This window comes from Petaurus breviceps, unplaced genomic scaffold (genome assembly GCF_028583685.1).
Source record: "Petaurus breviceps papuanus isolate PSGF00001 unplaced genomic scaffold, PetGlider_PUasm1.0 90804, whole genome shotgun sequence".
Taxonomy (NCBI): domain Eukaryota; kingdom Metazoa; phylum Chordata; class Mammalia; order Diprotodontia; family Petauridae; genus Petaurus; species Petaurus breviceps.
In genome coordinates this window covers 11,982,746-11,998,596 of record NW_027187348.1, presented here as the reverse complement: position 1 = coordinate 11,998,596, position 15,851 = coordinate 11,982,746, and the positions used below count along the sequence as shown (strand labels likewise).

General features: G+C 33.6%; 1 protein-coding gene and 1 pseudogene across 1 annotated transcript in view; one reads left to right on the top strand and one right to left on the bottom strand.

Moving 5' to 3' along the window:
• The window catches only part of CCDC150 (coiled-coil domain containing 150), a 127,290-nt gene that overhangs the window by 27,310 nt on the left and 84,129 nt on the right, over nt 1-15,851 (top strand). The window contains exons 9-13 of the mRNA XM_069070165.1: nt 6,838-6,945; nt 9,808-9,932; nt 10,163-10,340; nt 11,353-11,421; nt 15,231-15,344. Of these exons, the coding sequence (XP_068926266.1) occupies nt 6,838-6,945; nt 9,808-9,932; nt 10,163-10,340; nt 11,353-11,421; nt 15,231-15,344 (594 nt within the window). The remainder of the gene's footprint in view (nt 1-6,837; nt 6,946-9,807; nt 9,933-10,162; nt 10,341-11,352; nt 11,422-15,230; nt 15,345-15,851) is intronic.
• LOC138147719 (small ribosomal subunit protein eS1-like) lies at nt 298-1,218 on the bottom strand (annotated as a pseudogene).

The window sequence follows — 15,851 nt, the reverse complement described above, 5'->3', positions numbered from 1 at the left end:
TTATCATTTTTCCTTTCTATCATTTTAGCCAATCTGATAGGTATAAGATAATATCTCAAAGTTGTTTTAATTTTCATTTCTTTAATCAATAATGATTTAGAGTATTGTATATGACTATATATAGTTTTTATTTCTTCATTAATAAACTGCCTGTTAATCCCAGTTACTTTCCACCTATTCTGAATTCCTGTAGGATTTAAGTTTCATATACATATATCTTGTTTATCCAACTAGATTGTAAACAAGAGCTGTTTATTCTTTTTCTTTTGTATCCCACACAGCAACCTGCACACATACTTTTTTTTTTTTCACAATGATAAATTTTTATTTTTCAACCTTTAAAAATTCTTATTTTAGACAGATTCTTGAACTGGTGGTTCATAGCCATCAGCCCTCTCTACTTTCGTGCCTGTTTTATCTCCTGAAGGTTTTCCAGAGCCACCACCTTCACCATGCAGCTCCATTAGCTTTCCCAATTCAAATTTGGGCTTCTTGAGCATCTTGACTTTTCGGACAAATACATCATGGAGAGGGTAAATGGACTGGCAAGCCTTTTCTATGTCTTTTCCAATGCTGTCTGGAATCAGTTTATTGACAACTTCTTTCAAGTCATTTGTCTGCACCTCTCGGGCCATGATTTCCATCATTTTCTTACGAATTTGACGGACCTTGGTGCTGGGCATAAGAGGTCTTATGGATCTGGTTGTTGCGCTTTTTGTTAAAACCAACACAAAAGAGGCGGAGCAAGTACATCAGTAGTTTTGACATCAACATGGGCTTCAATCATGGTCTGCCACTTTTTCACCATGGAGCACATCTTGTCCCGGGTAAGGTCCATTCCATGGAAATTAGTCAAACAATTTTTACCCTGAACATCTTCAGTAATTAACTTGAACTTACGAAAAGCAACCTCATCATTCTGCAGATCAGCAAAAACTCGACCCTTGAGACCATCAGAGGCAATTTTTGTTCCTTGAGTCCTTGTAACCAGTGTCTTGCCAATATTTCGAATGTTGAACATAGCTGGTGCTTTTACATCATACCAATCCTTCTTCGAAAATGGATCAACCACTTTCTTCTTGGCTCCTTTTTTACCGCCTTTGGTGAGGCGCTTATTCTTCTCCACCGCCATGATCCCGCTCTGAAAGCCAAAGGGCCGAAAAAGCAGCTCGCGCGAGACTTTAGGAAGCTGGGGCGGGGCTCGTCTGTGCACACGTACTTTTTCTATTTATTTGAGTAGTATACAGGATTCCAAACAATTACATATAAATGGGACAACCTCTAAAATCATAATTCATAGAATCTTTCCATTGGCAAGACTTGATTTAATGACCTCAAAGTAAAAATTTTACTCTTTCAGGCCTATAGATATTCTTTTTTTTAGTAAAGAAAATGCAAAATAGATGCCTACTTTTAATTTTATTCTACTGTGTTTTAAAAATTATGAGTATTATAAAATTAAAACATTCATACCCAGAAGTCATTCTAGAGGTGACGATTTTGAGAGTAATGAAACATCCATTTTCAAAGTATCTGAAGAAGACAGAGATGCCAAAATCATAGAATAATGTCAGACTCTATTACTATTTTTAAAGCTATTTTTAACTTATATGCCTATTTTCTCATCTATATAATTTTTTAAAATAATCTTGCACATACATAGATAGCATCATTGATAGGGGTACACAAAAGAAACAAGCAGTTTTCAGAAGCCTCCCTGATATCCCATAGAAGATAACTTATTTACTATCATGAAGTTGACTGAAAGATACAGAGGATATGTACGATCACAATGATATCCTTGGGACATTAAGGAGACTTGAAGAAAGCCCTTACCTCCTCAATGAATCCTCTGTGACAAACTTATGAGAGAACATGAAAATGAATCATTCAGGGTGGGCAGGCAAGGGCAATTGTAGTCTGCGTTATTGGAATATCCACGCTAATAAGATCATTGATCCCTTTGAGTATTTAGATTGAGTAACATTTTATATGAAAGTAATTACAGCTAAGGTACCAATATTGGTTGCTGAAGATGAAGTGGTAGAGAAATTCTACAAAGAATATTCTGATACTTCTTGACTCCATTGAGAGGTGGGAAAGGTGAAGAGGAGGAGAAATATATGGGAAAGTGTGGTTTAGTAAGAAGGAATGGAAGAGGGTAAAGGCTTATATAGTCATACAGAAACCTTATCCCTCTATATCGTGAAGACTTTTCTTTGAAAAAAAATGAGTAGACACTAGCCAAAATGATTTGGCAAGCACCAAGTAATACCATGAAGAATGCAGTGGTTTATAGTTTAATAAATAGGAAGAGATTTGTTATTGTTTTGGAAGTTATTTCTGAGTTAGCTGTATACAGTTAGCTCATCGACATATCAGAAATGAGATAAGAATTTTTAAAAGAACAATAATAATGAGAAAAAAGAGAAGTATACAATTGAAATTACTAATCCCTAAAAACAATTTAAAACAAAAAGCGGGAAATGGACAATTAAAATGATTTAAAACTGACTCTAATAATGTCATCCAGAAGTTTAAAAGGTATATATTCAATATCACAAGATCAAAAAAGACCAGAAAAGACCTTAATCATCAAGCAGGTGATTGATTTAGTTCTTGAAGACAGATGGCTACCAAAGGCAACACGAGGTTGAATACAAACTCATTTCTAATACAATGATGATGGATGATTACGAACCAAATTATTTCATGAAGAAGAGAAAGGCAATGAAGGGCAAAATCAGCTTAAAGAAAGCTTGGTAAGATATCCAACTAAATGAAGTTATCCCAAGAGATATAAATGGAAGACCTACAAACAGAAGGAAAAAGATTTGCCAAAAAAAAAAATTTGGTGAACTTTTCTCTACCAAGAATAATTGATCCACTAAATTTGTACCCTAATATGACATTCCCAGACATGTTTATAAAAAAAGAAACAACACTAAAGATAACAAAAACAGTAAAAGCAGTCAGACTGAATTAAGTATACATACATATATACATATATCCATACATATATATGTGTGTATGTTTGTGTATATATATGTAGATGTACACACACATATGACATCTATGTTGGAGGTAAAACAATTCTGAGGACTCTGAGGGACCAATATATAAAGTATCTGGAGGATGAGAAAAATGGCAAAGGTTGGGGGGGGAGAATCTTATACTTTGTTAATATTGAAAAAGATGAGCAAGAGAAGGTTAAGGACCACTCTATATGCCTACTCTTACATCTGTACAAAATTTTTAGAAGAGGAATACATACAAAAATTAAGGCCATCATTGATGAGGCTATTATTAGTGATAAGTAGGCTTTTACACGTGACACTTCTGCAGTGGACCAAATCTTTACTATGTCACAATTAACTGAGAGATGTAGAGAATATAAGATCCCATTGTCCTTATTTGATGAGTATGAAAAACTGTTTGTTTTGGCAGAACAAAGGACCACCTTAAAGGTTTTTCTTTTATAACAAAATGTCCCCATCTATACATCAAGATCATTTAGAATTCCTTGGAAGATGTAATAGTATAAATAAATAGTATAAATAACCCTATAAATATATGTAGCATAATATATAAAAATATATATAGTATAACATATATATTTATATATAAATAGTACAAGTATTATAAAGTAAAAATAAGATATAAAATAAGGAGATATATGCTTTGTGAAAAGTATTCGTTACTTTTATTGAAGAAAAGCACTGCAGAATTGAGTTTGAAGAGGGATTTCCTATAGATGGTGAAGGCCTCCAAATGTTCCTGTTTGCATTTGGTATTTTGCTAATGCTAACAAGCCCCAGGACATTGCAAAGCTTGCTGGAAGTGATCGCCAGTCATTCTAAGGAATCTGGCCAGTTTATCTATAAAGGAAAGACCAAATGGATAAATGTCTATTAAACATATTTTAACATGCATTTGGATGGACACCCTGTAAACTGGTCTAGCAATACATATACATGATTCAAACAGTATAGATGAGGACAGTGAGGTGAGTTCAGAATTGAACAGGAGCAGGAGAGAGGTTTGGATAGCTTTAGGGAAATTTCAAAGCTCTTTAACTAACCCCAAGCCCATCTTTCCAAAGATCCCATATTACTGGTGTTTCTGTAAGGCAGTGAAACCTGAAATATCACTGCCTCTAAAAAAACTGACCATGTATATCACATGGATGATTATGGAGATGTATATGGTAGATGTGCACAGGCTGTATCATAATATCTAGGAATTCAGAAGAAGCAAAAAAGATCATCATCAAGAAACTATATGATAAGAAAATGGGTTGTTCACTTGGCAAGAGCTGGCAATAAGTTGACAGAGTATTCCCCTGGTGCCCAGGTGATATCGGGAAAAAGTGAGGAGGCCTTCCAGAATGTTGTATGGATTGATCACCTGTACTGAATGTTGGGAAAGGAATGGGCAAAAGTCACATAGAATTGCAAATGTGGATTCAATCTGCATTATTGAAGAGAACTTCTGAATCATTAAGATCAAACTCCATTTGAGTGTTTTAAGTAATTTTTTGATGATATGTTTTACTTTTTTTCTCTGAATTGTCTATTTAAAATTATTGATTTATTCTTGTATCAGATTTGGTCATTTCTATATTTGTGGCTAGTCATCTGTTTCCTTTAAATTTTCTAATTTGTTAGAACAAGCTGTATTGAATTTCCTAAGTTATGTCGTTATTTTTTTTCATTTATAACGGTTTTCATTCTCTCCTTTTTTAATTACTAAATTTGCCAATAGTCTGTCTTTATGTTTATTTCATTAGTCTTAAAAACTAACTTTTGATTTTGTCAAATTATCCTTTCATTTTCTGCTCTATTTATATCTGTACTTGGGTTTACATGCTTTTTGTTTTGTTTTGTTTTTAAACTTTCCTTAGGATAATTTATTGCTTTATTATTTTTCTAGTACTGTTAGGTGCAAGCCTATTATATTATTTTCTCCTTTTGTTAATATAAGCACTTAGTAATATAAATTCACCCCCAAGGAATATTTTTGGCTGTATCCCATACATTTTGATGTGATATTATTGTTGTCTTTTAAGGATTCTGTTGTTTTTCTGATTTCTTTTAATCTAATCATGTTAATAAAATTTTTTGTTTTCCATGTAGGTTTGTGAACTTTATTCATTATTTTTATTGCCATTGTTTTTCCCTGTGAATTTTTATGACTTGATTTTATGAAATAGCTGATTATTATTTTGACAGGAATTTCATTAAATATATAAAACAATTTGGAATTTTCAATATTTTTCTGTATTTGTACAACATAACCATGAACCAATAAGTTTCCATTTATTTGTTTAGCTCTATCTTAATTATCTTATGTTATTATAATGTTTATTTTGTATAGCTCTTATATGTCCTGAGAAGCAAATACCCCTACATTTGATTATGTTTTGCCATATTATGTTATATTTCTTTTTCTATAAGTTTTTCCTTATTTCTGGTATTGATATGTCTAAGATGATATATCTAAATATAGGACATTTTGTAGGTTTATTGTATGCCTGGCTGCTTTGTCAAATTCATAAATATATATATATATATGTGCATATATATATGAAATTCTTGGATCTTCTAAATATACAACCATATTAATCTGTAAATAGAGATGTTTTAATTTATTCATTGTCAGTGATTCTTCCTTCATTTACTTTTTTCATGCCTTGTTATTTCTAACATATTAAATATGAGTGATAAAATTAGAATATTACATGTTTTCAATAGGAATACTTATATGTATTTTCCAATGAATGTACTAGCCTATGGTTTCCAATATATGTGCTTTTATAAGATAGTTCTTATTTTCTTAGCTTATTTTTCATTTCATCCTCATTGTCTGCAGTTTTGTTTTCACCTATAATGTTTAATGTTGACGGGGCTTATCTTTTCAGGTTTTCTGTTCTGTATATTGTCATTTTGTTTATTATTTCCTATCAATCTTCTGTTAGTATCTTTCATTTTCAGTTCCATTTCCCCCAGTCTTTTAAGATGACAAAGGAAAAATTAGTTTTTAAAAATTGATTTGTTTCATTCTTTTGCTTGTTACTATATTGTCTGCTATTTTTTTCATTCTCTTCTCATATAACTTTCTTCTATGCTCAAACCAATTAGTGATATAGTCATTTTCCAATCTTTGCTAGCAATAAATGCTTGAAGACTGCTTAGTATCAAAAGCAAATTGTTTTAAAAGGTGATTATAAAAGAAAATTCCCCATCTTTTTCTCAGAATAAAATTTTAAAGTATCCAAAAATAAAAGTATCACAGGCTGCATGTAGATCATTCTATATTGCCAGTGTATTCTTTTTTCTTAAACACAGTAATGTTGTGGAATACAATTACATTTTGCTTTTTTTAATACAGATAAAAAAAATTTACAGTGGTAAAGGATGTGAAAAATTCAGTACTGTGAAACAAATAATTCTGGGTGCTCCTGTGGGAGATTTCAGTGAAAGGTCCAAGGGCCTATATTAAAAATTAGTGCAGTTATTATCAGCAAAATTCATTTATTTCATCTCAAAATTTTGTTGCAGAAGCCTTCCTGGTATGAACTGACAGATGTTTAGAACAGTGAAGAATAGAATATTAATTAATTGCTGAAAGCATCAAATTAATCCTGTGAATAATGGGTGTGGATCTTATTTAAATGTGAATCCACTCTGGTATTTCAGTGAACATTTTAACATATCTTGTAAAACTTTAGAACAAACTACCAAACAAAAAAATTAAACCCTTGAGTTATCTGAGGAGAATGAAATATTAGGTGTTAAACGGACCTATTACATGCTAAATATGTATCTTTTTGCTTAGATATTAAATGATCAATTGAACAAACAGTGTTCAGACCTGAATAACAAGCTTCAAACTGTAACTATGGAGAATGTCAGACTCATTGCAGATCATCAAGCTATTCTAAAGGTATTCAATTAACACTAAACTGCTTATCTAATACAGTTAACATGAAACTACAGTAATTCAAGGACTGGGTGGGATATTTGAACAGGTAGAATGTATACTAAAGCAAAGACTATAAAAACGAATTTCAAAAAATTAATTGTAACATCTCATTTTCTGAACAGTGATTTAATTTTCTTTTACACCAAAACTTATATTTCTGATGCTTAATAAAATTGTATTACCTTAGAAGAATAATTATTCTTCTACTTATGATTGCTCAGAAATATACTTCATGATTACATAAATCCTTTTAGTATACTTTGTCCTTTCTCATCTATACATCTTTGCTTCTGTCCTTCCCTCTGCATGAAATATCTCTTTCCAGAAAATTCCATCAATAAGAATTATAACAAAGTGCAATGGAATGTCTTGGAAGGAAGTGGTTTCCTTTTCATTGGAGGTCTCTGAACAGAATCTGGATGATCACTTATCAGAAATGTTAAACTGGAGATTCCTTTCTAGATATGAGATCAACAATATGACCAGTGGAGTCCTTTCCAACCCTAAAAATCTCTGATTCTGTCAATACAATGAACCTCTTTTATACACTGTAGCAATAGGTTTTTTACCATTTTTAAGTTTCTAAATTAATGTGGTGGATCATTTCTTCAATGTTTTATTCATGTATGCTATCATATTCAGTATTTATATGATCTACTTTAGTACTTCTCTATGTCTGTGATCTTTCTAATGGGAACTCTCTCCGCTAGCACAGATCACACCATTACTTTCCAAGGCATTCCATTCAATTCTGTTATAGTTCTAATTGCTTAGAAAGTTTCTGCTGACATTAAGGATAGTTTGCCCCTGCAGCTTCTAAACATCTCTCCTAGTTCTGCCTTCTGGGATCAAACAGAATAAATCTAATCCAGGAAGTGGGGAGCCTGCAGCCTCAAGGCCACATGTGGCCCTCTAGGTCCTTTCAGTCCAAGGGCTGTACTTGAGCACCCAAAGAATCACATGTGGCCTTGAGGAGGCAAGTTCCCCACCCTTGGAATCACTTTTCCATATTACAACCCTTCAGATACTTGAAGACAGTTGTTATTTGCTCATTGAATCTTCTTTAGGCTAGGCATCTTCAGTTCTCCAAAATGATCCTTGTATGATATAGACTCAAGGCCCTTCACAATCCTGGTTGCTCCTCTGGGAATAGTATCAATCCCATCAATATCCTATATAAACTGTCTTCTTTATAAACAATACTCCAGGTGATCTAACCAGGGGCAGAGTAAAGTGAGACTATCAGCTCCTTATTTTTTTGGTTGCAATCTAAGATCTTACTAAATTTTTTGACTGCCTCCTTGTGTTGCTGATCTTTTTCAGATAAAGTGTTCTAACCATGCTCCCTCTCATGTTGTACCTGTGAGGTTGATATTTTAAACATATATCAAATTTTACATTTATTTCTATGGAAGTTCATCTCATCAGCTTCAGCCTAATGCTCTAGCATTTTTAAGATCTTTTGGGATCTTAAGTCTTTCCTTTCATATGTTGTCTAATCCTTCTGCTCAGTATCATATGAACATTTGATAAGCATACCATTTATGCCTTAATGTAAAACACTGGCAAAAATGTTCAACGACATAGAGTAGATTTAAAAGTATAAATCCCTGGTGTACGTACTCCTGGAGGCCTCCTGCAAAATTGTAATTCAACTATTCACAAGATTCTTTGACTTGAGTCATTCAACCTGTTACAAATTCATCTAGTTGTATTATCTTATCCATCTCTATCTTTTCCGTAAGAGTGTGAGCCACTTTATCAAGTGCTTTAATAAATTCAAAGTAAGCCCTATGCACAGCATTTCTCTGATCTGCCAGTTCCATTCTAGGATTTTCTAAGCAATATAAGTCAAATTCACTGGCTTATACTTTTTAGTTTATCTATTTCCTTGTTTTGAAAATCAGGGCATCTCTTTTGGGAACAATATTGTTTGTTTATTTTTAAATGTATTTATATAAAACAAGGATAGAGAATAGAGACTGGTCCTATTATTTTATTGGTATAAGAAACCCCCAAGCAAGTGAACTTCCATCAAAGTAGGTTTCCTACAATTTAGAGTCTTAGAGACTTTGAGCAGTGGTGTCAAAGTCAAATAGAAAAAGGTCCAAAAAACATGTAAAAGGACCTAAAGGTTATATATTGACTCAGAAAATAACATATTAACATCTATATTTTGTAAATATTTACCAATTACATTTTATTCTGTAATAATTTCTGGAGAATGTTATGGGCCTGCTGGCTGTTTGACACTTCTACAGCACTAAGAGCTCAGTTACTTGCCCACTCAGCTAGTATGTGTCAGAAGTATGACTAAACCTAGATTTTCCTGGTCTCAAAGCTGGTTCTCTATCTGCTTTATTGTGTTGTCTCTCAGTACATAAAGCAAATACTTTTGAATTTATGAACAATAACAATTTGAAATTTGGGGCTGTTTCATATGAGTGAGTTCTGAGGTAGTGTAAATGCTGCTGCCCTTTTGTTGTAACTATCTATGACCATCATACGAAATGTTATTAATTGAAGTAATATGCTTTTCAAAATGTGATATTGGTAATGGATTTAGAATTTGAGCCATGATGGCAGGAAGGAGACATTATGTAAAGAAGAATTCTAGCTGCACACTAGTGAGGATATAAAACTCTGGGTGGGAAATAAGTTATTAACTTAAAATGGTATTCTATAAAACAAGATTGTACTTATATTCATTTTTCTACCAGCTCATTTCTAAAAGTTCAGGGGCTTTGAATTATTTTAATTGACTTCCTATAAAGTAATCTTTTTATTATCTAAATTAATTGCCATGTTTAACTTTCTTCCCAGGCAGAGCAAGAAAAAGTGACTCAAAAGTTGCAGGAACAAGATTTAATGTTGAATGCTACCAGGACCAGTATTGCAAAAGAACTACAAAATGTTCAGAATGAAAGATCCCAACTTCAAAAATGCCTGTGAGTTAGTTTCAACCCTTTTTTGCTTTCTTCTTTTCTTGAAGAACATTGCTCTGTTCAGCCATACTACTTTCTAACAAACAAGGAAAAGATCCCAAATAATGTCATTGTAACATTTTTGTTACTGACCTCAAGAAATGAACGTGTTCTAAAATGCCTTGTATTTAACATTTTTGTTAAAACAGAAATCTCACCAGCTTATTCCATGTTGACTTGTTATACCCCTGTAGTGATGCCTTACACCTTGAACACAGCAAATGTAGACAAAAAGCAAAGGAAATGGAGGAGAGAACAGCAACACAGAAAGAGCTGCAAGAGTGTACTATTGTTAGATTGCGAGGCGAACTGGAAGTGGCACTAAAAGAAAGAAAATCTCTATTGAAGGGAAGAGAGAGTCTACACAAGGAGGTAGGAGCAGATATATCTTCTAGTGGTGATATCTTTGTTTTAAAATTACATTAAAAAAGTAAGTTATTAATACAGTTCAACTGACTAGTTTATTGTACTAATTTCAGTTTTTAGTAAAATAAATGTGAAGAAATTTGAATTTGAGAAATATACACAGATATCCATGTATGTTTCATTTATTTGTGTCTCCAGCACCTAGAAAATGCCTAGGCATATGAATGTTGATTGATCAATTTGTTGAATACATATGCAAAAATGGTCAATGTTAACAATGGTTCATACACCCTATACTGTATATTAGTTAAAACAAATGGTTTAAAAAAATGATTACCCCTAAAATGAGTGGGGCAGTGGAGATTAAGGGAGATTCTATAATAATTAATAGTAATAATAATATCTTCCAAGTTAGTCAAGTCAATAGTATAGAAACATTTATTAAGCAACTATTATGTATCAGACACTGCAAAACGCTGGGTATACAAATGAAAAAAAGAAATATAGACAGTGCCCTTAAGGAGTTTATAATCGAGTGGGGGAAGATAACACAGAAAAGACTGAAAAACCAGGAAAGGTGAGGTACAGAAGGAAGGTACTTTGTGGAGCGGATCAAAGTGCAGAGGTCTCAGAGCAGTGTAGCCAGTTTAGAAATGAGAAGGTATCTTAACCTGAACTCTCTCCTTAAAGGAAGGTTTTGAAGCACATTGTTCCACTCTCCAATCAGAGGGATAAAAGGTAGGGATAAGTTATTGTATCAAAGCTAATGAGATCTTGCAAGATTTTTCCAAAAATGATCTTCCTGAGGCATGGTGTGGAAGTCAGAGAAGTTAGGAAGAAACCTGTGTAAACACAGATATGTGTTTCTAATTTCAGGGCTGGTTTCAGAAATTCCCTTCTTGGCCTCTTTCTGAGAGGATGTGCTATTTCTGTAGTGTAGAAATAACTTAATGTATAGGTTGCTTCTAGTAGTATGTCAGTATCTTTAAAAATGATCAATTTCTTCTATTTTGGACAGTTAAAGAAAACAGAGAGTGACATAACACAAGAGAAAAGAAAACTAGAAATGGAATTAAAGAAAAACAAGGTATTACTGACCCTTATTATTCATCAATGATTGTTATTTTCCTTACATGTTGGTGTCCACTGAATACTCTTATCTTTGAAGAGATATGATCATAAGATTATAGGTTTAAAGCTGGAGGCAACCATATAGGATCACAGGTAGAGCATAAAAGAACCTCAGAAACCAAATATTCCAACTCCCTCATTTTACAGAGGGGGAAATTGAGGTTCAGAGAAGTGGAATTATTTGCCCTATGACATGGAGAAAAATGGAAATATGAGATTGACCAAATCTCAGACACTAAAGGTATATGTTATTAACGCACAAGGTCACATCATTGTTTCTGAACCAAGTATGGAGAATTTAACAACAATTGTATCCCTTCTGGCCCTTGCAGGACCTGTAAAAGCCAGAACCAGTAGCACCCAATTCTTTTTTTGGGAGAAACAGTATTAGTTTGCCATCGGAACATTTTTGTACCTGTCATTTATTTATTTTATTTTATTTATGAGTCTTATATTAGGCAACTTAGGCAAACTTCTGACTAGAAACACACACACACACACACGTACACATTTAAAATGTAACTGGCTTCCAAATTTATGAATGGAGATAAGATCAACTATCTCCATCTTCCTATCTGGCTTCTACCATAAAAGGCTGTCAACCTATGACCTCAAAGGTGAAGCTAGTACAGTAAAGATCAACTATAGATAGATCCTGCCTTGTAGATATGATCTGACTTCTAATCAGGTACCTAACTACCATCCTGGATGAACTTCTGTTAGAAGAGTAGGGATTAAGATTCAGGCTTTTTGAGTCAGAATCCAAAAACTTGATACAGAAAAAGCATTGGGCTGAATCTAACAAGATGAAATTCAAGAGGAATAAATTAAAATCTGATACACAAAAATTCAACCTCACAAGGACAAGATGTGGAAAGGTATGATTAGACGACATTTTATAAAAAAAAAAATCTTGGGATTTAAGAGGACACGGCCCAATATAAGTAAGCAATGTGCAATAGCAGTCAAAAACATTAATGATTTGTGAACCAGGGACCCAGTTACCATTGGATTTGGAATTTTTCTTCTAGATGACTATCTTTCTATCTACAAAACCATTTAAGTGTACATTTACAACAATTTACAATTAATTATTTTATTTTACTTTGTTTTATTTTTGCTTTTTGGAGGGCAATTGGGGTTAAGTGACTTGCCCAAGGTCACATGGCTAGTTTTGGTGTTAAGTGTCTGAGACCAGATCTGAACTCAGGTCCTCCTGACTCCAGGGCTGGTGCTCTATTCACTGTGCCACCTAGCTTCCCCAAATTAATAATTTTAAATCAATGTAATATTCATTATGTCCATAGCAAGTTATTAATGACTCCCTTTGTATACTCTCCCATTTTCTATGTTAATTCATCTCTGTATATATACATAACTATTTTTGTTTTGTTATAATTTGTGTGTATGTGTGTATATATATATATATATATATATATATTCACTACAGTTCTGCTTCCTTTAATTCAATTATTTCATATAAGTTTTTCTAAATTTTTTATTTGTCATGTTTTTTTTAATGGTATTGTAGAGTTCTGCTAAACTGATATTACAGAGTTTTTTTCAACCATTCACCACCTTGGATTCCTTCCAGTTCTTTGCAACTACAAATATTGCTGCCATATGCATTTTAGCAAATAATCTTTTTCCATTGAAAACATCACTTTAAGAATATATTCCCCCCCGCTTTCCCCCAACATGGCACCAGAGGCAAAGAAGGAAGCTGTTGTCCCCCCCAAGACAGAAGCCAAGTTCAAGGCCTTGAAGGCCAAGAAGGCAGTGCTGAAGGGTGTCCATAGCCACAAAAAGAAGAAGATCTGAACATCCCCCACCTTCCGGCGACCCAAGACACTGAGACTTCGAAGGCAGCCCAAATACCCTCGGAAGAGTGCCCCTCGCAGAAACAAGCTTGATCACTATGCCATCATTAAGTTTCCCTTGACCACCAAGTCTGCTCTGAAGAAGATTGAGGACAACAACACCCTAGTCTTCATTGTGGACGTCAAGGCCAACAAGCATCAGATCAAGCGGGCCGTAAAGAAGCTGTATGACATCGACGTGGCCAAGGTCAACACACTAATCTGGCCTGATGGAGAGAAGAAGGCCTATGTCCGTCTTGCTCCAGACTATGATGCTTTAGATGTTGCCAACAAAATTGGAATCATCTAACTTACTGTGTCCCAATTCCACCTATGATAAAAATAAAGTTTTCCAGAATAAAAAAAAAAGAATATATTCCTAAAACATTATTATCAGGTCAAAAAGTATTTTTGTGTTTTGTTGTCTCCTGATGGATTGACTTCCATAAAAAACTTACCAATTTATAATTCCATTAGGAGTAAAAAAAGTATATCCATTTGTTCACAATTCTGACATTGCTGAGTTTTGTCACTTTCAGTTATTTTTTATTTATGTTGAATATAAGATATTTCCTCAGAGTTCATTAAATTTAGATGAGCATGTTTTACCTCTCTCTAACATGGTTGTTTCACTTTCAAATATCTAGTTTAAAAGAGAAAAGACCCTGCCTCTGAAGCTTGTGACAAAAATGTGCCAACCTCTCCCCAATCCTAGTTAGGCTATCAAAATTTAAAATGGTAACTTATTAACTATGAACTTCTTTATAAACACTGTCAACTCTTTTTGGTATTTGAACATAGAATGCTAAATGGTAGATGTAGTAGTATCAAAGACTGCTTCTGTGAATACAGTGTAGGTATCAGCATAGGATTATGGTTGTCTATAGGGTTCCTTGACAGAGGGTAAGCTAAAAACTTTTTAAGTTTAGTTTTAACAACATAGCACATTTTCAGAGAACTTTACCTTGACCAATTTTCATTCAGACAAAAGACGTTTATTAATCACCTGCTTTGTGCATAAGACATCCATTAAATTGTCTGATTAAATTCAGTTCTGAAAACTGAATAACTAGAGGAGACTATGGCCTCACTCTCCCAGATCTTTCTTCTGTCACATACCTCTGGTATGCTTAAAGTTTAAACTGCATGAAGTTCTAGTTTTCAACTAACTGCTAAAATTCTCTGGCAAGCTTCCTGATGCAGAATTAGTTATAGTTTCACCTTCTTTATTCTGAATAGGCCTTCCAGGTTAATTTTTACAAATTAGCTCTAAAAAAAAACCCCTTATTGTTATTGGTCCATGTTTCCTAACCCTATCACCCCACCTGCCACTTGATCACAGCACACTCTTTGTCTGAAAACTCTGTGTAAACCTCAGCCTTTGTCTCTCTGCCTTTAGCTAAAGGGCATATTCAACTTCTTCTCCCACTTACCACCTGGAATGCTGCCCTGTGAGACAGTGGAGCCAAAGGAGGCCACAAGTGAATTGCTGTTCACCTCTTCATAGTTTCCTATATTGTACTTGTCCATGAGCATGAATAGACCATATTCTAACCCAGAGCCATATTGCTTCATGCCATTCATGGAGTTCTGTCCTTAATTTGCATGACAGAACAATCCAAGATAAATAAACTGACAAGTTATACTCCAGCTATAATATCTATAATTGTATTACATTCTATAATTTGGACATATGCCATAATTATACTTAAATTTAACATGAGCAAATATATATTAAGTGCTTATTATTTTAACACATTTTGCTGTGTCTCTCCACACCTTCATTATTAGAGATGTGATCAAGTACATTAAATGACTTCCATTTTCACTAAGACTTAGAATAAGAAAAAGGAGATAATGTTATTAGCTCTGTAATGACTACTTTGTTTCCCTTTTATTTTTAAAGCAGGAAATGAGTGCCTTAACTGGTACCCTACAGGCCCTAGAGAAGGAGAATAGGCTGTTGATGGATAGGATGACAACAATGGTACACCAAAAAGTAATTTCTGAAAACCATGAGGTAGGTATTAAAAGACTAGTGTAATCTAGTAATTAGGCTTGCTTTATGAAGTAATTTTTTTTCCTGTTTTTAGCAAAAGTCAATAAGAAAGCTAAATACAACAGAGGTTCCTCATAATATAAAAATACTTGAAACATAGAAAGAAATTAAGATTTAGGTTAGCTCTATAGCCAACTATCTGAGTAAATGAAAGAAAGTAATAGTAATAGATAACCCACAATCTGGAAAAAAAAAAACAAAATTATTTCTATTGTATTTATTTGGATATTGTTTTCCTCTCTGTCTCCACTTTCTGCAGTTTTGAATGAAGTAATTTTTTCTTAGTTTTTTTTTTTTAAAGCAATTGGAGTTAAGTAACTTGCTCAAGGTTACACAGCCAGTTATTTCTGGGTGTGGTGCTGAGTATCTGAGCCCGGATTTGATCCCAGGTCATCCCAACTCTAGGGCTAGTACTCTTACTCACTGAGCCAGCTGGCCACCCCCAAGCAATTGGGGTTAAACAACTTG